Below are 20,887 nucleotides of genomic sequence, written 5' to 3' on the forward strand. Positions count from 1 at the left end.
TACCTTAACTGCCAGGTTTAGGGGGCTCTCCTTTAATATTCTCATTCCTGCTCAGTTGTCAGGTCTTGCCTGGGGTTTCCTCACGGCTCTCTCTGCCTCTTTCCTTCCCACTTTTCTCAACGGCCCTTAGTGTAGCTCTCGGAATCCTGGACCTGAGCTTTCTGAGGTTATTTCCTTGCCAAGTGCAGCATCTGCCTCCTCGTCCCTTCTGCTCCTTTGCAGAATCCAAACTCAGGCCTCACCTCAGATTCTTTATCCTAATGGTGAAAGTTTACCTTTTATTATTTATTTATTTAGTATCCTGACTGCAGTTTCTCTTCCCTCCTCTCCTTTTAGTCCTTTCTCCCTGCACCTCTTCTCTGCCCCCACCCCATCCACTTCTTTCTATTTAGAAAAAGGCAGGCCTCCCATGGCTATTCCCAAAACAGGTGTATCAAGTTGGCGGGGGAGTGAGTGGTGCACGCCTTTGACTCCAGCTCTTCCGAAGAGGCAGATGGATCTCTGAGTTTGTGGTTAGACTGAGCTACATAGTTCCAGTACAGTCAGGGCTACAAAGAAACCCTGCCTCAAAATTGAAACTAAACAAAAAGGTCTTCTAGTATCATCTCTGTTATAGTAACCAGACAACAATTGCTAGGAGTGACCCCTGGTCAAGTGTGAGCCACAGCAGTGTTCCAGAAAGACCACCTCTCCCAAAGCAGAAGCTTCCAGGCCGTTATGAAGACTTAAGTCCTGCCGAGTCCTAGCAAGCCTGATCAAGCACCAGTCTGGATGATTTGGAGAATCAAGATCAGCGACAGTTACACAGCAATGTCTAGACACACTTGACACGGAAGGAAAGAGACCCGAGCCGTCGGAGGATGGAGTTAAAGGAGGGGCCGACGGCAGAACTGCCGCAGAGGCTGGAGCGTGCAGGAGTGGGGCTTATCAGTAAGAGCAGCTGTAGGGAACACACTGCTCCATTCTTCGTGTGCCTTAGTGCAGCTGCTCTAGCCGAGCTGGCCTAAACTCAGAGGCTTGGAATTCATTTCCACATTTTGCATTCCAAAGTAAGTGTTTGTAAAACATGTTTTTCTCCTGGACTGTCGACTTTCAGGAAAACTAGGAGAAAAAAAAGTCTTTTTAACTCCTTCCCAAGAGAATCTTATACAATCCAAACCGTATTAGAATAAACACACTGGCCTAGGGTTCGTGTTCAAGAACAGCTTGTTGGGGAGGTTGCACCCTCGGAGGGCACTCTACAGGAGGAGAAACTTTCAGAGGACAGTCTGAGCCTGTGTAGATGTCATCTGTGTGTTTTAGCTCACTTCCGTGTCCAGGTAAATAAATCCCGTGAACTGTGGTCCAGGGAGTCGTCTCCTTGGTGCAGGGAGTCTCCTTGGTGCAGAACGCTGTGGCCACTTTCCAGAACCATTCTTTTGTTTGGGAACATTTACCCAGCAAGTCCTGAATGCCTGAGAGCACAACCCGGGAGCTGGCACTGTGGTGTTTCCACAGTGGTGTTTGCTTAGCTCTTGAAGGGTGCTTGGCTCGTTGCTGGGATTCAGTTTTCTGTCTCACTTTAAAGTGGGTGCTCCTCAGCGCCACCCTGTTTGAGGTTGGAACTATGTGATGCTCCCAAGCAGAGTGGTCTCCAAATCAATAGGATTCCCTTCTGACTGAATCTCGACACTCAACCATGCCTCCTGGCCATGGACCCTAGGCATTTCTTCCCATGCAAAGACCACTGAGCCCTGGCTGGAGCCTGCTACTGCAGGGAATTCCCACGGGTTTCTGGCATCCCATGCCTGTCGTAACAGCCTTATATAGTGTATAGGAGTTGTCAAGTTTACTGTCTCACGTGTTTTTCATAGCGGAGGGGAGAATTGCTCACGGATTTTATATAACTGGTCCAGGCTCATTGAACTGATTCACAAACCTCAAAATGCTTTCTACCCAAAGATAAAAATGAAGTCTGAAGAAACTGACTTTGCTTTTGAGAAACATAGCCGCTCTCCCTCATCCATGGTGTCAGTAGCAACCATAGCCTGAATGCACCGCTAAATGGAAATCCCAGAAAAGGAATTCATGTTTTAACTTCCAATACAACCTGCTGTTATAATTGTTCCGATTTATGACTTGTTGCTTTATAAATCTCTTAATATATCTAATTTGCAGGTGAGTCCTCAGTGTACGTGGTTAGGAGAGGGAGGGAGCTAAGTGTTCAGTGTTCTCTACGGTTTCAGCTGACCGCTGGGGGCCTGGTCTCGAAGCCTAACTTCTGTGGATTAAGGAGGTGTGGCAACAGAAGTAGTGTAAGGAGAGAATGTAGTCAACAACAACAATTTAAAAGGCTGAAAACCCTCCCCCACCCAGACTACAAGCAGCCAAAGGGAGAAAAGCCCAGGCCTGTCTGAAGTGTTCGGAGCCTAGTGGCCCAGTGCTTTTCCGCCTACGCGTTCTCCCAGCTCGCTATCTCATTCCCAAAAGTCTCTTTATCTTTCTTAACAAACTCTCTCGCTTCTGTGACTGACTGTGCGTCCTTGGTGCAGCTCTTTGTCCTTGCACACAGGCACCCAGGAACTCCAGTGGGTGCCTTCGGGACTTGGCTCTAACAGGAGGACCATTGTATCTAATTCTCACAAGGCTCCAGATATTATGAATGGCCAAAGAATCTGGCAGCTCTCAGCAGCCACGTTTGGCAACTGGCTTGAAAGCGTTGCCAACGGTTTTGAGCACAGGCAAGGAGGCTGTTTGCACATACAGCGCCAACGCCTGCTGTCTACTGGGGAAAAGGTGAGGGCAGGAAAGGTGGAGGAAGGATGGCGGTGTGGACGGACGGGCACCCGTCGCTCCTGGTGTGCTCACGGTGCACACTCTGTTTCTAGGTTTCCGCTCTTCCTATATTACTATAATAAGCATCACACGTATGTGCTTTATCTCTATTGGAGGCCCTTCATGTAGAGGGCATGATGGAGTCCTGAGGAGGGGGCCTGAAAGGCGAGAGCAGTGTAGCTCTTGGTGTTCACAGGAGACAGCAGGAAAGTGTCTGTTGGACATGGTTGTCGTTGTCACAAACGCTAATTTGTTGTTTTTGTTGTTGGCTTTTCAAGACAGGGTTTCTCTGGGTAGCTTTGGCTGTCCTGGAACTCACTCGCTCTGTAGACCGAGGGCCACGAACGCAACAGAGATGTGCCGGCCTCTGCCTCCCTAGTGCTGGGACTAAAGGCGTGCCCCACCATTGCCTGGCTCACATGCTAACATTTTAATTCCCCCTTATTCATCAGTAAATAGTTCCTATCTTTTAAGTCAACCGATTTGTATTAGTCAGTCTTATCCAAAAAATTCAGATGCAAAAGCTTAAAATACTTATGAAACATTATTTAAGTAACAGTGTAGCTTGACACCGTTGGGCCTCTGAACACATGACTGGCTTGAGGAACAGGCAGTATTTTATTGGCAGGATCCTTAGAGTGGGTGCTTTCTTCTTTACTACTTTAGGTGGACTAAGTAGTAAATAAAAAGGACATTTTTTAAATTTTATTTTTAGTTTGCTTTTGATCGTGACTAGGAATGGGGACATGTCTCGAAGAGGGAAGTGCAATACTGAAGATCCTATTGTTTCTGCTGAACTCTTTGAGAACGGCCTACAAAAGTTTTGTGTAGCTCATTGGCCGTGCAAGATAGCAGACGTGGCCGTAGATGTTGAGAATTCTACTTCTGTCTGCATCACACGGGCATTTTCTGCTGTTAAACTTGAGTCGGATGCCAGAGGGTTTACGTCTGTGCTTGGGTTTTATTGTACATCTACATCCCTCTGTCTGCACAATGCACTCTGAAAATAAAGCCTCTGAAATCACACCTCACCTCTTATGCTAAGGGCCTTCTGCCTTTGGGTCTTCTGGCTCTGCACTTGGTCTAGGGAGCATATGTTTGCCATAAAAATAAAAGCAAAAGCAATTGTCTTTTTTTTCTTTGGAAACAATTTCCCCTTCAACCACTTGTGTGTTTGTGTGTTTTAATCTTCCATTTTAGAGCTAGTGTTCCTTTTTTTTTTCACAACAAATAGAAAAATGAGAAAGAGAGAAAGAAAAAGAGACGGTGGGAAGAACACATTGCTGAGGATCCCCAGAAAATGCATGTGTGGGTTATAGTAAGAAGCACCGTTTGGTTTTGACATAGCCTTCAGCAAAGTCACAGAACGTGGAGATGACAGCGGATATTATAAGACTTGCTGGGAAGGATCAAAGCGGCGAGCTGCCTGCGCAGGCTGTTTCTAGGTTTCCCTGTGTGTTAGAAAAGCAGCTCTGCCGAGGTGAAGTTCATCCACACGCTTGGTGTCCTGCCTGTGACACATGTACAACCACAGAGACCATCAGCTCAGCACAGTCCATTCAAAAGAACCCAGCCGGCTTGCTGTTGTTATTCTCTTTTCCTTTGGTTTTTTGTTACTTTGTGTTTATTTACAAAAGTTAAAATTCAATGAGGTTATTAAAATAAGGTTGCTTGTGTATGACATTCAAGCAGTGCATCCTGGGAAATGCGTCTCTGGGGCCTTCTGGCTAATGAGTCAAGTGCCCTTGCGGTGTAGGGCTGGTGAGCGGCTAGCCGAGCCAGCCGCCGGTGGTAGGTCTATGAAGACTGCAGCTCCCAGCCCATTTCTCTTTGTGGGAGGCAGAAAGGACAGACAGATGCTCGCTCTTACTATTGAAGTCCAGGCCTCAAAGCAGGGCGGCTCCATGGGAAGGATGCGGGCCCTGAATGGTTGAGGGAACAGGTTGATTTGCAGAGCGGGTGAATTCCTTCTCCTGTTCCTGGGGTGTTTGCCTGGCCCCGAAACTGCCGGTAATTTCCTTCGCCTTTTAAACGTGAATGTGACGTCCTGTAGAAGAACTGGAAAGAAAAGAAGGGGAAAAGAGAGGAGTGGGGAAGGGGGAGGGAGGGAGGGAAAAAGAGACCAGGAAGGAAAAGAGAAAAGAGATAGCCCCTCCCCCAAGTGCTGCTAGTTTCTTCACCCGAACAGGACCAACTTCAATTTCGGCTTCCTTTTTGTCTTCAGGCCGCCAGATCCCACCCTTGGATCCCCATGAAAATGGAAACAGCGGAGGGATCAAGCTCGGGACCCAGGCCTTGCAAACCAGCCGGCGGTGCTGCTGACCCAAGGGCCGTGGCCCATGGAGCACGAAGGAAGAAGCCAGAGCCCTCTCCAGTGTCCAGTGAGCACAGAAGGACCCTGCCCTCGGGACTAACTGCCTGTGGGAGAGCGAGCAGCATTGCATGCTGGGAAACCTGCAGAAAGCTGAGCAGGGAAGTTCCCTGAGAAGAGATTTATAGAAAACTCTGGAAAACTCACCGTACTGCCACAACATGGCCTTTGGTTTTGGAAATGCGCACGGTGGGGGTTTACTTACTAGGTCATAGGTATAGTTGCCATTTTTTGTTAAAGAAATACTAGAAATCTTTAGATTTGTTCACGAACCTTGCCGTGCTGTTCTCCTCTGACTTCCCATGTCACCTGGTCAGGGTCCAGTGACTTCTCCAGGGCCAAGGCCTTCACTGGCCAGTCCACCAAAAGGCAAAGGCAATACAGAAGGTTCACTTTTACCTGGCTTTAGGAGCCAAGCCTTTATTAGTTTTCTGAGGGAAATCAGAAGCACAGCTGGGCCATCATTTAAACTGAGAACTGGTCTTCTGCAAAAGAGACAAAAGTAATAGAAACTATTATCCGTGTCCCTTTTCATGTAATTGATGAACATCCTTCTAAGGAATACCCGAATCAGACTAGAACGTGACATATGATTTGGGGGATGGGGGGGCCCGGTTTAAAAGAGTTAAGTACTTGGTATGTAAGCAGTGGTAGGTGGAGGATATAAATAGCATCCAGGGTACCACCCAGCCTGCATCCTCTCCATCGCAATGAGCGTCTCCTCCTGGAGATGATTAATTCACGGAGCATTGTTTTACTAGGAGCCTATGCCATGGTGTCACGTCTAAGGGAAAAAGCTAATCAGAGGATGTTGAGTCTAAATTGTAGGGCAAACTTCTATTAATAGCAGCTAATCGTGGGTTATAGCAAACCGGCCAGAGGAATGTTACCACCTTAAAATTCTGGACCCCCAAAAAGTATAAAATCAGAAGAAATACTTTAAACTTTGCCAGCTTGGAGAGAAAGGCCACCGAGCAGACAGAGCCAGGTTCCAATCACAGGCCGTGGTTGTCAGCTCCAGGATGTGGACTTCCATGTATGTTCCTCCTGCGTCTCCCAGCTTGGGAGCTAATTGAATTATAGAATAGGGAGGATAGAAAACTCCTTGTCTTGATTCAAGAGTGTCCCACAGTGTCCCGTGACAGCCATCTCAAGCACTGTTAGCAGATGGCTCCTGTATGCCATGACAGGGCCTTCTCAAGGACCGTCAGTGCCTGTCCCGTGTTGCCAACATCACTGGCTGACAGGATTCTATGTGCTGACAGAGACATTACTCCAATCGCTGCAGGTGAAACAAACAAACAAGCAAAAAATAGAATTGGAACTGAAACGGCCTCTCTCCAGGTAGTACCAAGCTTGTGTTAGGGAATCTATTCCTGGGAGCTTGCATTTGTCTAGTTGATTGTCTAGATTTCCAAGCGGAGATGGTACTGTTCCCAGAAGAGAATGTCATGACTTAGGAGTGGCTTTGCAGTCTGACTGGGCTTCACCTTGACCGTGAGCCACCCTGAGTATACTGGAGAACATGAGGGAATGAAACCTCGCTCTTCCCAGGCTGCAGAGCCCCTGATGTTAAAGCTAGGCAGACGCTAAGTATACTTATGTGTCACCACCACCAACAAAGTGAGCATGTGGCACTTGGGCACACAAACATTCCTAACCATCTTGGGCCTTCTCTGCAGGTAGATGCTGTGGCCTTTGGTGCCTTTCTCCCCTTGGCCTGGGATTCCTTTTGGGTTGTTTAAACAGATAACCTTTAATCATAGAAACATATGCAAAGACCTACAATTGCTTCAGATACAGGATCTGGGATCCTTATCATTGTTCCCAAAGTTTCCTTCCCAAACCTCATTTTCTTTCCTCTCCCACGTGGCAGGTTTGTATATGTGTAAATATGATGGATGTTGGCTACACCTACACGTAATCCATTTCAGAGTGGCTGGGTTGGCTCATGACCTTGTGTCTGTAAGTGAGGGACGCTTTCTCTGTAGAAACCCCTAAGGACAGCAGTAGAGTCGTGCAAATGTTTTATATAGGTACAGAATTGACTTGCCATTTTTTAGTTAAAAAAAATGGTACATTAGGGTACTGAATATGATGTTGCCTTGCAGACTAACCTGCATCCTAGCCAATAGTAAGGGCTGTGCCCAGTGGGAATCTCGTTCTTTTCCGAGGGAGGGTTGGAGGATGGAAATGTTTCCTCTGCCGCTAAGGACCATGGTCTGTATAGGCATTCCTCCCTGCCGCTCTGCGGTGGCATTCAGGGCAGAGAGTATGAAGCCAGCATCAGCCAAGAGCTCTGGCTGTGTTCAAACCTGATCATGCCTTTCACCATCGTTGGGACATCCAGTGACCCGGCAGTCACGCCAAACAAGGACTGTCACCCTTCCTGGTGTTTTGGTGAAGGGTTTCCACTTGGGCTGGACCCAGGTTTTACACGTAGACGATCCCTCCCCAGACATCTAGGACCTTCTCGTCATATCCTCTGTTCTGTGGTAAAGCTTCTCCCCGTGCTCATTTCTATCAGTTGCTTTTGGTTTTAACCCATCTGTATGATTCGTACTAATAAATATTTTAAGTTTTACTGAGTATCTTTTTCTTATTGCAACCAGTGAGATGATTATCTAAAAGTCAATTCAGAATAAAAAGAAACATGTAAGCCTGTGAAGACCTGGGGAAGAATATTCACTGAAGCCCTGCTGGCAATAGCTGATTATCATCCACTGAGGAAACATAAATAAGGCATGGTCACGTGATGAAGGCTGCGGGCTAGGATGGATGCATTAGCTATAACGTATCACCGTGGATCCCTGAGGAGAGTGTGGAGTGCAGGGCTTCACTGCCCCGAGTGAGCCACTCACAGGACTCTGTGGAATAGTCCTGGGTGGGTGTACGCTGCAGAGTTTGGGAAATGGAACCGTGATCCTGGATGCATGAGTGAAGACAACTGGGGTTGTCTGAGTTAGGGTTTCTATGGCTGCAAAGAGACACCATGACCAAGGCAACTCTCATAAAGGGAAACATGTAATTAGGGCTTGGCTTACCGTTCAGAGGTTTAGTCTGTTATCATCATGACAGGAAGCAAGGCAGGGAGCTGGAGAGGTAACTAGAGTTCTATGTCCTGATCCACAAGCCCTAGGAAGAGGCTGTGTGTCACGCTGTGTGTAGCTTGAGCAAAACCCGCCCCCACAATGACACACTTCCACCAACAAGGCCACACCTATTCCAACAAGGCCACACCCCCTAATAGTGCCACTCCCTATCGGCCAAGCATTCAAACACAGGAGTCTATGGGGTAATACCTATTCAAACCACCACAGGGGAATAATAATGACTATTGATGTGTGGATGGAAATAGAAGCAGAAGAAGAAGAAGTCAACTTGTGAAGTAGATGACACCAAATCAGGTCAGAGGTAAACAAACGGCACCTAACTATCAGCAGTTTTCATTTATTGTATGGTCTGAAAATCTGAAGCCAATACCCGGCATGGTAGCATACTTCTAGCACTGGCGAAAGAAAGGCAGGTAGATCTCTGGGTTTATTTCCCGCCTGGTCTACGTAGTGAGTTCCAGGCCAGTCGGGGCTACATAGTGAGATGTGTATGTCTGTCTTAATCTCAATAATTAGATAAATAAGCAGATAAATCAGAAGCAAAGATGATAAAATGATAGTATTTGGTAAATTCAAGGCATGTGTTTTGTTAGCTTCTATATTTCTCTGGTATTGGTCTGTTCATCCATGCATACATATAATCTACCTAGACACCCATGCATCTCTTCACCCACAGAAACCCATCTGTCCACCCACTCACTTTTCCAATAAGGATTTATTGAAGGCTCTTGTGAATCAAATGCTGAACTAGTCTGCCATGCCACCACCAAGCCATGCAGTCACCAAGCTTACAAGGAAGAGACAGGAAGTTTAAAGACAAGCAAACCAAGAGCATCAGGACTGAACAGAAATCCCAACTGTAGACAAGACACCTTGACTTAGAGATACTCTCACTTTGGTGTAGGAACTAAGATTCTAGGGATCTATTCCACTTCTGATTCTTAGATGAGCAAGGCACTTAGTATCTCCGGGCCTCAGTTTCTCCTGTAAAACAGGGACAATATGACAAGCCAGGGGCTAATATCAAAATGACATGAAGTAAATAATGAGTTACGACAGCGAACAAAAGCTTCAGTCTTCAGCTGGTGCCGAGCACGGTTCTCTTCTCCTGACTTCTTAGTTGCCACATCCTTTTGTTCTCATCCCCTTTCTTAGGAGCCAATGTAATGTAGAGACTGAGAAACTTCACGTCAACCCTCTGAATGAAGCTGCCCACTCTGTGATTTGTGGGTGGTGGAATCCCTAGCAGATTGAGCTCCCAGAGTTTCCTGTTGGGTGAAGTCCATAAGTCATCTTACTTCTGGGACCCAGATAGTGTCACAATGGAAAGACTGTCCCCAAGCTTGCTATAGGCCCACTTAATACCAAAACTAGACCCAAACTGATGGAACACTTCATAATCCTTGTTTCTCCAAACGTTTCGCCGTTTATCTGCAGACACAATGCTGTGTTTGACTATAGGACTCTCCCTCACATTAGTTTTGTGAAATTCAAACAAAACTCTAGATCCTGGAAACATCCATCCCCCAAGACATAATGTACTCTCAGCTGGGGACCTCCCCCACCCAAGATGGTACCCCAGAGACTAAGGGAACAAATGCCTTTCTTGAGGCCAGGGTTTCCAGGAAAACCCAAAGGCTGCTTTCTCCCATGGAAAACAAAGCTCATACTCCTCATGGTGCCACCTGCCTGGGACCACAGGGTATCACCCCACAAAAAGAAGTGCTGGTGGCCATGGAACCAGGCAAGAATGCAAAACCGATAATCTTCCAGTGAGCGAAGAGGCCGCTGTTTCACACTTTTCTTGAGATTGATGTTATCTGCATTCTCCACTGGAGGGGAATGAGGCTCAAAGCAAGATTGCCCAAGACCATAGACCGGAAAATGGGCTAGAGGTCAAATCTTAGTTGCCATTGTTTCTTCCTTTCCTTACCCTCTTTCTTCTAGGGGAAGAAAAGAAGGAACTGCAGAAAATGAAATCCTTTCTCATTGACAAGTTTCCAGGAGCTGCTTTCACATACTATCTCAATTTGTTCACACACACACAGACATACACACATCTGAGAAAAGTGCACAGTTCTAACGTGTAAGACATTTTCTTCTCTTTCTCTGCTGGGGATTGAACCCAGGGCCTTGCACAGTCTAAGAAGTCCCCTGCTCAGCTACATCCTCAGCCCTGCCGACCTCATTTGTAAGAACAGATCCTGGAGAGCCTGAGCGACATTCTCAGCTTCACACAGGGAGAAAGTAGGGCGAGCCGTATCTATGCTAAGACCTATCCTATTTTGAAACTCGTTCTCACATCTCAGGAGGACACCCTTTGCCTGGGGAGCTAAGGGTTAATCTGCTCTGGCTGGAAGAGCAGAATTGCCCTATTAAAAGGGACTGGCTGGTTTGACTCACCAGCAGCTAATCTCAAATTGCTGGTCTGATTCTTCCAGAATGTGACTGTGTTTCCCTTGACCTTGATTTTAATGCAGAAGCCATTGCTCAGCCCTCAGTGAAGGTCTTCCATGCCTTGGAAGTAACACATGCACCTGGGGTCAGCAATCTAGACTTTGTAGGGTATAGGGCCCTGAACTGCTGAAAACCCAGTGCTCAAGCTGGTCTCTTCCCCGTGAGCCTGGATGACCTTTCTCTGCTTCAGCTCATGTTCTCCCCAGATTTACAAACACCCAGTCTTTCTATCTGCTTGAAAACTCCTAACTTGTTTCCAAGGCCCATCCCAGAGGTTTCATACTTCATCTGACACTTCCTTCACACCGCTCCCCACTCCTGTTACTCTACGCATGTGCTTATATTATGCCCGCATCATGGGACCTCCAAACAAGACCACCACAGAGAGCCGGTATCCGATGCAAACACACTGGGGTTTATTGATTACAAGTTAGCTAACTTGGGCTGTAATCCGTCACACCGACGCAGCAAGTGGGGGAAGACGGCCCTGAGGCTTTAGGGTAAGGGGATTCTCAAGGGAAAAACTGCAAGGCGGGGTGGCACAAGCCTTGGCCTTCCAGGATTGGGTAAAAGGATATAGCTTTTGAATTTGTTGGTTGGGGTATAGAGGAATTTCAAAACAGCGCTTAATCAGATACCTCCAAGGTCGTTTGAAGCAGGCAGATGTAAAGAGATGTTGTTTGGGTACCCTGGTGGGTCACTCTGACCAGGGCTGGCACAGTTTCTTGGGAACATCTATGCCTTTGCCGGGCTGTATTCATCCTCCTAGTTAGGTCCTGTCTAAAATGGAATTCTTTCTCAAAATGGGGTTTGTTTTGCTCCTTCACTTGCGTCTTTGCTAATTTTGATCAGCTGCAGCATGTCTCCTCTGCCCCCTCTTCCTTCAGTACTCACAAAGTTATGAAAAATGAATCTTGGTCCTCCAGCCACTTGGTTTCCTCATTCATAACTGTCAAAGACTTTTAGAAACTTACCTAATGTTGGCTTCTCCAGCCTCACTCTCTCTACTTCCCTCCTGGATGCTCCCTGTTTCTGGCTTCTGTGTTTTGGGCTCCATGGCTTCCTCTAGTCCACTGCCCCCTTCCATTGTCTTTTGCTGGATTAGGCAATCTTCCTGCTTAAATGCAGTTATCTTCTGTAAACCTCTCCTGATAGTTAATCTTGAGTCAACTTGATTGCATTAGATATCTTGGAGACTAGTAAGATGCACCTCTGGCTGTGTTTGTGGATGTTCAGGCTCTCACCTAACCAGGTATTTGGTCCACTGATAGGTTCAGACTTTGAACAGGATTAGGTGGAAGCTGGAAGGTCTGGTCTGCTTAAAAAATCCAGCTCACCAGGAGAGTGTCTTTGAAGGACAAATCTGATAGGGCTCAAACCAGGGACAAATGGTGGCTAACTGAGGGTGTCTATTTAACATATCAAAGTGGGCCTGGCCCCAGGTTCTCCCAGCACCCCTCAGTATGATGTTCTGGATAGTCTTATGTCAACTTGACACAAACTAAAGTTATCTGAAAGGAGGGAACCTCAACTGAGGAAATGTCTCCATAAGATCTGGATGTAGGACGTTTTCTTAATTAGTGATTGGCGGGGGAAGGCTCAGCCTATGGCCTCTGGGGAAGGCTCAGCCTATGGCCTCTGCATCAGCCCCTGCCTGCAGGTTCCTGCCATGTTAGAGTTCCTATTCTGATTTCCTGATGAACAGCAATAGGGCAAATAAATCCTTTCCTCCCAGGCTTGTTTTTTTGGTCATAGTGTGTTATTACAGTAGTAGGAACCTAACTAAGGCAAGTTGGTACCGGGATGGAGTATTGCTATGACAGAATTGTGGAAAGACTTTGGACAAGAAAAACCACTGAGTATTGAGAGCTCAATAGGATAATGAGCAGATAAGCATCTGAGAGCAATACAGAGGACACTGGCCTGGCTTGTGACATTTCAGAGGGAGTTTACAGACTATCAGGGCCATTTGCTATTTATTTTGACTTAAGATTCTGTCATTCTGGTCAGCTGAGGCTGAAGAATCAGCTGTTACTAACAAGATACAGAAGTACTAAAGCAAAGCCTTTGCAATCCTGGGCTACTCAATTCTAGTCTACTGGAGCAGAGAATCTGGTGGCGCTTAAGAACAGACCGGCGTTGTTGGGTTGAAATCTTTGGGGAAGTGTTTCTTCAGAGTCAGCACACAGAAGCTGTGCTCCAGAGGCGGCCAAAGTTGTGCCTCGTGCTGGCAGGGAACTTGGTAGTGTAAAAGTCACCAGGGTGGCACTGGTTTTGATGACATGAAGGGGCCATGGTGAACAGCTGAGGCCTGGCACTGTGAGAGGCCACTGGTGAAGGTTACAGCCTCAGTGGCAGCTGAAGTGGTCATTCAGTGATGTGGGATTCCCCTCTGTGTGCTGTGATTAGCACTGGTGAATAAAGAAACTGCTTTGAGCCTATAGCAGAGCAGGGCAGAACAGAGGTAGGCGGGGGAAAACAACTGAATGCTGGGAGGAAGGAGGCGGTGGAGTCAGAGAGAAGCCATGTAGCCCCTCCGGAGCCCGACAGAACTTTTCCTGGTAAGCCACTGCCACATGGTGATACACAGATTAATAGAGATGGGTTAAATTAATATGTAAGTGTTAGCCACTAAGAAGCTAGAGCTAATGGGCCGAGCAGTGATTTAAATAAGATAGTTTCTGTGTGATTATTCTGGGGCTGAGCAGCCAGGAACCAACAAGCGGCCTTTCTACAACAATTCAGAGAAGTTGAGGCTTGACACCATGAAGAGAGTCTATGAGAGGCTGTTGGTGAAGGTGCACCCCAATTGCAGCAGAAGACCCCAGCCTTTTGGAGATGCCAGCACCCTGGATGACCACCAAGAACAGCAGCAGCAGTGGAGTGGAGCCAGCTGGAGCCTAGAAGACAAGCTGTGTGTGCTGCAGAGGGCGGAGCTGGAGAGGTGACACAAGCCCCTTGGAGGAGCCCAGAAGATGGTTTACTGGAGCCCAGGTAATTGGACATTGAGTTATTTACACCGCTAGAGTTTGGTTTTGCTTGGTTCTGATTGTGACTGTGCCCTGGTTCTTTTCTCTTGAAGGTATTTCATTTAATTTTGAGGGTTTTTTGTTTTTTTTGTTTTTTGGTTTTTTGAGACAGGGTTTTCCTGTAGCTTTGGAGCCTGTCCTGGAACTAGCTCTTGTAGACCAGGCTGGCCTCGAACTCACAGAGATCTTCCTGCCTCTGCCTCTTGAATGCTGGGATTAAAGGCGTGCACCACCGCCGCCCAGCTTTTTACAGGAGCCTGCAGCTGAAAGACTTTGAGCTTTTAAAAGGAATTTTGGCTTTTTAGAGAGGTTGGATATTTTAAAGAGACTAAAATTTTAATGTGTTTGAATTTGCAGAGATTGTGGGAACTTATAAAGTAATTTTTGTTTTTAATGTTAGCTCTTGGGGACCAATAAGAAAGGAAGGCTTGTGACTTAATAGTGATGTGATTGTGTGTCAGGTCGACAAGGAGTCAGTTATGTTGGTTAGTCTTATGGCAGCTTGACTAACTAGAGTCATCAGAGAGGAGGGAATCTCAGTTGAGAAAATGCTCCCATGAGATCCAGCTGTATACTGTTTTCTTAATTAGTGATTGATGGGGGAGGGCCCAGCCCGTGGTGAGTGGAGTCATCCCTTAGCTGGTGGTCCTGGGTGTTATAAGAAAGCAGCTTGAGCAAGGCATAGGGATCAAGCCAGTAAGCAGCTCCCCTTCGTGGCCTCTGCATCAGCTCCTGCCTCCAGGTTCCTGCCCTGCTTGAGTTCCTGTCCTGACTTCCTTTAGTGATGAACAGTGATGTGGAAGTATGAGCAAAATAAACCCTTTCCTCCCCAAGTTGCTTTTTGATCATGGTGTTTGTAGCAGCAGCAGAACCCTAACTCAGACAGGGCATGCTCCACCCCCCACCCTAAACCTCTGGCCTGGGCTGCCCTTCCCCTAGCAGCTCTTCCCTATAGAATCCAGTCATTTTGGCTATGTGCTACTTTTTACCCTTTTGGCCTCTTGATCTCCTGGTTCTCTCCCCCCTCCCTGTCTCCTCACATGGCCGGCTCGAGGTCACATTCACTCTTGGACTCACCCAGATGTCTCTGCTTCTGACTATGTTCTCCCTCATATCTATAATAAACTCTCTCCTCCACCATACCTAGGAGCAGCCATAGCCTTTGTATTTAAATTTCTTTCTTTCTTTCTTTCTTTCTTTCTTTCTTTCTTTCTTTCTTTCTTTCTTTCTTTCTCTATTTTTACTCATCTGGTGTTGAAACTCAGGCTGTTGCCCTTCTCAGCTTTGGTCTTTGCTACCTTGGGCTGAGCAGCTCTGCCCACCATCCTGCCTCTGAGGGGTTGAAATGGCTGAGTCTAGAGAAGTCTTTCCTTCCTTACATTGTGCTGTAGGTATTCATCAGAGCAAGGAAAACCTCTCCTCTCTCTCTTTCTCACACACACTCTCTCATGTGTATGTTCTTACCTGCAAGCTCACATGCACACTCACACACACACATACACATTCTTTCAAACACTTTCACACACTCTTCTCTCCCACACTATTCTCTCATACATTTTATACACCCCACAACCCTCTTCTCACACACTCTTCTCTCTCACACTATTCTCTTACATATTTTATACACTCCACACACCCTCACACTCTTAATACTCTCTGTCACACACAACTCTCAGACTCTCTCATAGACAACCTCTTACACACACTCTCTCTTTCACACACATTCACACACTCTTACACACTCACTCTTACTCCTTCCCTCCTACATTCTCCTGCACACTCTCTCATGCACAAACACTCTCACACACTCATGAGAATGTTCTCACACTTGCATGCTCTCACCCACAACTCTCTCACATACACTCTCTTACACACACACACACACACACACACTGTTGAAAGAGGTTTCTAGAGGTTTCTATCCCTCTCGGTCCTGCAGCCATTCAGTCCCAAAGAAATACACTGAGGTCCACATTAATTATAAAATGTTTGCCCTATTAGCTCAGGCTTCTTATTAACTAACACATCTTAATCCATAATTCTTGTCTGTGTTATCCATGTGGCTTGGTACCTTTTATCAGCGAGATATTCTCATCTGGCTTCCTCTATCTGGCTGCTGACTGCAGACTGAGCCTTTTCTCTCCCCAGAACGATTGGCAGACTAACTCAAATCATGTGCCTAGTCATCTTCACTAACTGTCCTAACCACCTCTATCTTTTAGTCTGACTCGGATAGTTCAGTTAAATCATAGATCTAACTAATCATCATTGCTCTTATAAAAATCACCTTTGTGATCTGCAAGTAAATTGCCCAGTGAGGAGTGATATTTTCTCAAGAAACAATCACACTATACCACATGCAGTGGGGATCCCTTCATAGAGTAACCAAATCCAGCAGGAACACAACAGCAGCAAGTGGGAGGAGCCTTCTGGAGACACTCCTCCCGGGGTTTGCCTCTCAGGGATGCACCCAGACTAGCCACGTGCTGCTGTCTGCAGCTCCCCTGCCATGCCCATGGCAATGCCTGTGTCTCTTTTCCCAGCTTCTCCCTACCCTTCTAACCATTATAGATTTGATAGCAGGTTAGCATCTAAGTAAAGTTCAAATGGTGCTATCAAAGATAGTGATGTTGTACACTTAACGCAATGAGTCTAGCCCTAAAATGATAGTTTTCTTCTCTTCCCTATTCTGAAGTTAATTACCTTGGAGGGTCAAAAGAAAAAGGAGAGGAAGTCTCAAGGACGCGGGCATTTTGATCCTGTTATACAGTTGTCACTGCGCGTAAAGCACCCTTTGCCAGAGACTAGAGCAACCGAGACTCATCTTCATCCTCCCACCCCAAGCAGCTTCTGTTTGGGCAGGAGAGCAAAGACAGGTCACATATTTCCCATTTCTTCGAGTGTGGTTGGATGGGAGGGCTGAGGGACTGGGAACCATGTCCTGTTTGGTGACATCTTAAACTTTTTTGATTTAGACATTTGCTTTCCAGTGTTCTGTTTCTGCCCTGTCTGTGAACGCTTTATAAAAGTCTTATGAGAAGAGTTTTCTTTTCTTTTTAAATTTATTTTTATTTTGTGTGCACTGGTATTTTGCCTACATATATGCCTGTATGAAGGTGTCAGATCTCCTGGAACTGGAATTACAGACAGGTGTGAGCTGTCATGTGGGTGCTGGGAATTGAACCTGGGTCCTCTGGGAGAGCAGGCAGTGCTCTTAACCAGTGAGCCATCTCTCCAGTACCCCACCTCTCCTTTTCTTTATTCAGCATTTGTATTAGTCAGGATTCTCTGAGTAATATATAAATATAATATATAAAAATATATATTTATTAGAATGGCTTATGGGCTGTAGTCTGACAATGGCTGTCTCCAGATGGAAAGGCCAAGGCTTCTGTGGTTGTTTAGTCCATGAAGCTAGATGTCTCAGCTGGTCTTCAGTCTAAGCTGGAGTCCCAATGTAGATTCTAATAGCAGTGGAGTAATAATGCCTCCACAGCAGGACAGGCGAAGAGGCCAGCAAGAGTAAGCGCAAGCGGACAAGAAGTCAAGCGCTTCCTTCGAAAAGTGTGGCCCAGATTTAGGACTGGGCTTTCTACCTCAAATGATCAAATTAGAAAATCCCTCATAGGTGTGGCCAGAAGTCTAGGTTTTAATCCCCTCCAGACTTGGTCAAGTTGACATTCATGATTAGCTATCACAGAGGTCAAGGTGAAGCTGGTGACTGCTAGATAGGAAACTATAGTTACAGTTAGCTTTAGCCGATAGAATCTGACTCTTCTTCAGTTGGGTCTCATCGAACTTGTGAAATCCACCGACATTTCTATTTGTTGTTGGTAATGCCCACGGGTGCCGTGCTTGTGAGAATGAAATGGGGTTCCTCCCCAGGAACCCCAGCATGGTGACTCTGAACATCAAATCCACGATTACTGTGCTAAGAGATGGTTAAAGGGGCTGTTAGTTTGCTCTACTCTTTGGCGGGTCCACTGTTTCTGAAAGTGGACAGTCTGTAGGAAGAAGTCTGCTGTTTGACATGGCTGGATCCCTTTAAGGGCGAGCACTGGTAGATGGGTACAGAGGGCGATGGGACTATGGCCAGAAGCCTTGTGTTTATATGAAAACATCAACAAACTTGAAAAACCAAAACAAACAAACAAAAAACCCCAGAAACTATTTGCTCTCAAATTCTTTTTTTTCTTATTTTATTTTTAAAAGAAAACAATCTTTTTTATTTTATATACTCATCTAGTGTTCCCATTCTCTCCCCTCCTTCTATCCCCTCCACCTTCCCTCCCAAGCCACCCCTCATTCACTCTCCAGAGAGGGCGAGGCACATTGCTCCAAGGAAGGACCAAGGCCCTTCCCACTGTATTCAGACTGAGCAAGGTATCCATCCAAAGAGAATGGGTTCCAAAAAGTCAATACAAGTAGCAGGGACAAATCCTGGTGCCACCGCCCTGCAGTCTGTCCCAGCCATACAACTGTCACCCACATTCAGAGGGTCTAGCTTGGTCCTATGCTGGCCAGAGTTGGTGAGCTCCCATTAGCTCAGGTAAACTGTTTCAGTGGGTGTCCCCATCATGGTCTTGACCTCTTTGCTCATGTTCTCACTCCTCCCATTCTTCAGCTGGACTTTGGGAGCTCAGCCCAGTGTCAGCTGCAGGTCTTTGCCCCTGTCTCCATCAGTTGCTGGATGAAGGTTCTATGATGACATTTAAGAGAGTCATCAATCTGACTACAGGGCAAGGACAGTTTGGGCACCCTCTCCTCTATTGCTTAAGGTCTTAGCTGGAGTCATCCTTGTGGATTCCTGGGAATTTCTCTAGTGCAGGTTTCTTGCTAGCCCTGCTCTCAAATTCTTAAGATCTGCTTTTCATAGCTAGTTAAAATGTATGCTCTAGCTTGGTGTGGTGGCACACATCTTTAATCTGTTGCTAAATGTCATTTTCTGATCAAAGGAATCTAGAAAAGCAGACTTCTAGAGCCAGGATGTGAGTGGACTAGAGCATTGGTCCTCAACCTTCCTAATGCCGCGACCCTTGAATATAGCTCCTCATGTTGTGTGACCCCAGCCATAAAATTATTTTTGTTGCTACTTCATAACTGCAGTTTTGCTACTGAGCAGTGTCCGTTCCTAAGACCAGTGGAAATGTGTTTTCTTATGGTCAAGATCCACAGGTTGAGAACCTCTGTACTAGATGAACCTGGCAAAATGTCTTCATTTCTTGATACTGTAATAAAATGCCTGTCAGAAGCAACTTAAGGATAGAAGGAAGAAAGGGTTTACATGGGCTCAAGTCCAAGGGTGTAGTCATGGGGGCAGGATACTGAGCATACTGGTCACCTTACCTCTGCATTCATGAAGTAGAGATTGCTGAATGCTAGCATTAGCTTGCCTTCTCCTTCTTATTCAGCCTGAAGCCCAGCCCGTAGGAAGGTGAGCCTGCCTGAAATAGACCTTAGCACCACTGACTCCATGATGGGAGTACCATTTGGGCCATAAATCTCAAATGTAGACAGTATTACCTGCCAAAGTGAGAACAAGGTCCTAGTCCTTCAAAGTCCACCGTTCTGGAAAAGTCTCTAATGTACTAATTACGCCTGTGGCTTCTGTAGCTCTGCTTCCGGCAGACTGTTCTTGTTGACGGAAGTCTGTCAACCCAGGACATGGTTTTTGTGCTTAAGCTTACCCTGATCAAGATGTGGGCCAGTACTGGGATCCTAAACAGCCATGTAATTAGCCCAATTAGCTGGGCTGGCTAATTAAGACTTTCTATTGGCTTAAACCCCTGTCTTAGTAGTCTTCTCTGGTGAACTCCCCAGAAGGCTTCCCATCTGAATGATGCTAATCTAGATAAGCCCTCACACACATATGAACAGTCTTGTCTCCTAGGCGATTCCAGATCCTGCCGTGTTGATCGACCATTAAGTCCTGTGATCATAAACACCTTCTAAGCAGAGAGCACAGACGTCTGCAAAGGTGAGTTCATGTCAAAGGGAAGCAGGAGCCACTCGAAAATGCTCTCGAACGATAACGCTGGGACAAGCTGCACAGTGAAATAAATAACACAGTATCAGATTACAAAACAAAGTGTAAATCGAACATCCATGAATCAACTCTGATATAAACAAATGACTGGATAAAGAGGTGGAGAACAAAACCCCCAAACAGAAGAATTCTAAGCGATTTATATAGGATATTCCTCTTGAGTATGGCTCTGAGTAGTGACCTCCCTCCCTCCCTCCTTCCTCTTCTCCCTTCCTCCCTTCTTTCCTTCTCTCCTTCCCTTCTTTCCTGTGCAATAAGGTAGGGGAGAGAAAGTAACCATTCAACAGAGAAACTGAGCAATAACCCCTCAGCCACGTGCTCAAGTTCAAAATCATTAGAGATCAGTCTTGTTGGCAGTGTGCTCTCTAGATATATTTAATTTATAATAAAAGGATGAAGACAGCCCTTTATCTCTGGTATTCCTCCCTAAGACGCTGGTCTGAACATGAGAAATACATCAGACAATCTCCAACTGAAAAGCAACTTTCTAACACTTTTCAAGTCAATAGATTAAGTCTTAAGGAGATTGGAAGTAAAATCCCATAATATAATGAATACTTTGTTCTCTGTGCAGGCACCCACAAAGAAGACTTGAAGGGCAGGAGATAGTCAAGTGAGGGAAAGTGGCCAAGAAATGTAGGTTGGTTCCTGGGCCTCCTGCTGTGAAAAACCCCTGAGACACTTCTCAAGCAAAAAGGATTATAAAAGACTCTTTTGGAAAATTTTTGTTAGAGGGGCTCAGAGTTCAAAAGCTCACAGAGGGAACCATGGTAGTAGCTCATACCTTCAATCCCAGCACTTGGGAGGCAGAGGCCAGTGGATCTCTGTGAGTTCGAGGCCAACATGGTCTACAAGAGCTAGTTCCAGGTACACAAAGAAATCCTGTCTTGAAAAACAAAACAAACAAACTAACTAAAAGAAAAAGAAAAAAGAAAAGAAAGCCCGCAAAGGACTTGAGTTAGGTTTCCAGCTACCTCCACCATGAAGCTCACAAGCACCAATCTGCCCAGCTCCAGGGGATCAGAGATCCTCTTCTAGACTCTGTGGGTAGCCACAT

At 46.2% G+C, this 20,887-nt stretch overlaps 1 protein-coding gene across 1 annotated transcript in view; it reads left to right on the forward strand.

The window, feature by feature from the left end:
* Rab31 (RAB31, member RAS oncogene family) overlaps positions 1–7,769 on the forward strand; it is a 119,815-nt gene extending 112,046 nt beyond the window's left edge. The window contains exon 7 of the mRNA XM_075951313.1: positions 5,039–7,769. Within this exon, the coding sequence (XP_075807428.1) occupies positions 5,039–5,136 (98 nt within the window). The 3' untranslated portion in view covers positions 5,137–7,769. The remainder of the gene's footprint in view (positions 1–5,038) is intronic.
* The last annotated feature ends 13,118 nt before the right edge of the window (positions 7,770–20,887 follow it).

This window comes from Microtus pennsylvanicus, chromosome 17 (genome assembly GCF_037038515.1).
Source record: "Microtus pennsylvanicus isolate mMicPen1 chromosome 17, mMicPen1.hap1, whole genome shotgun sequence".
NCBI lineage: Eukaryota > Metazoa > Chordata > Mammalia > Rodentia > Cricetidae > Microtus > Microtus pennsylvanicus.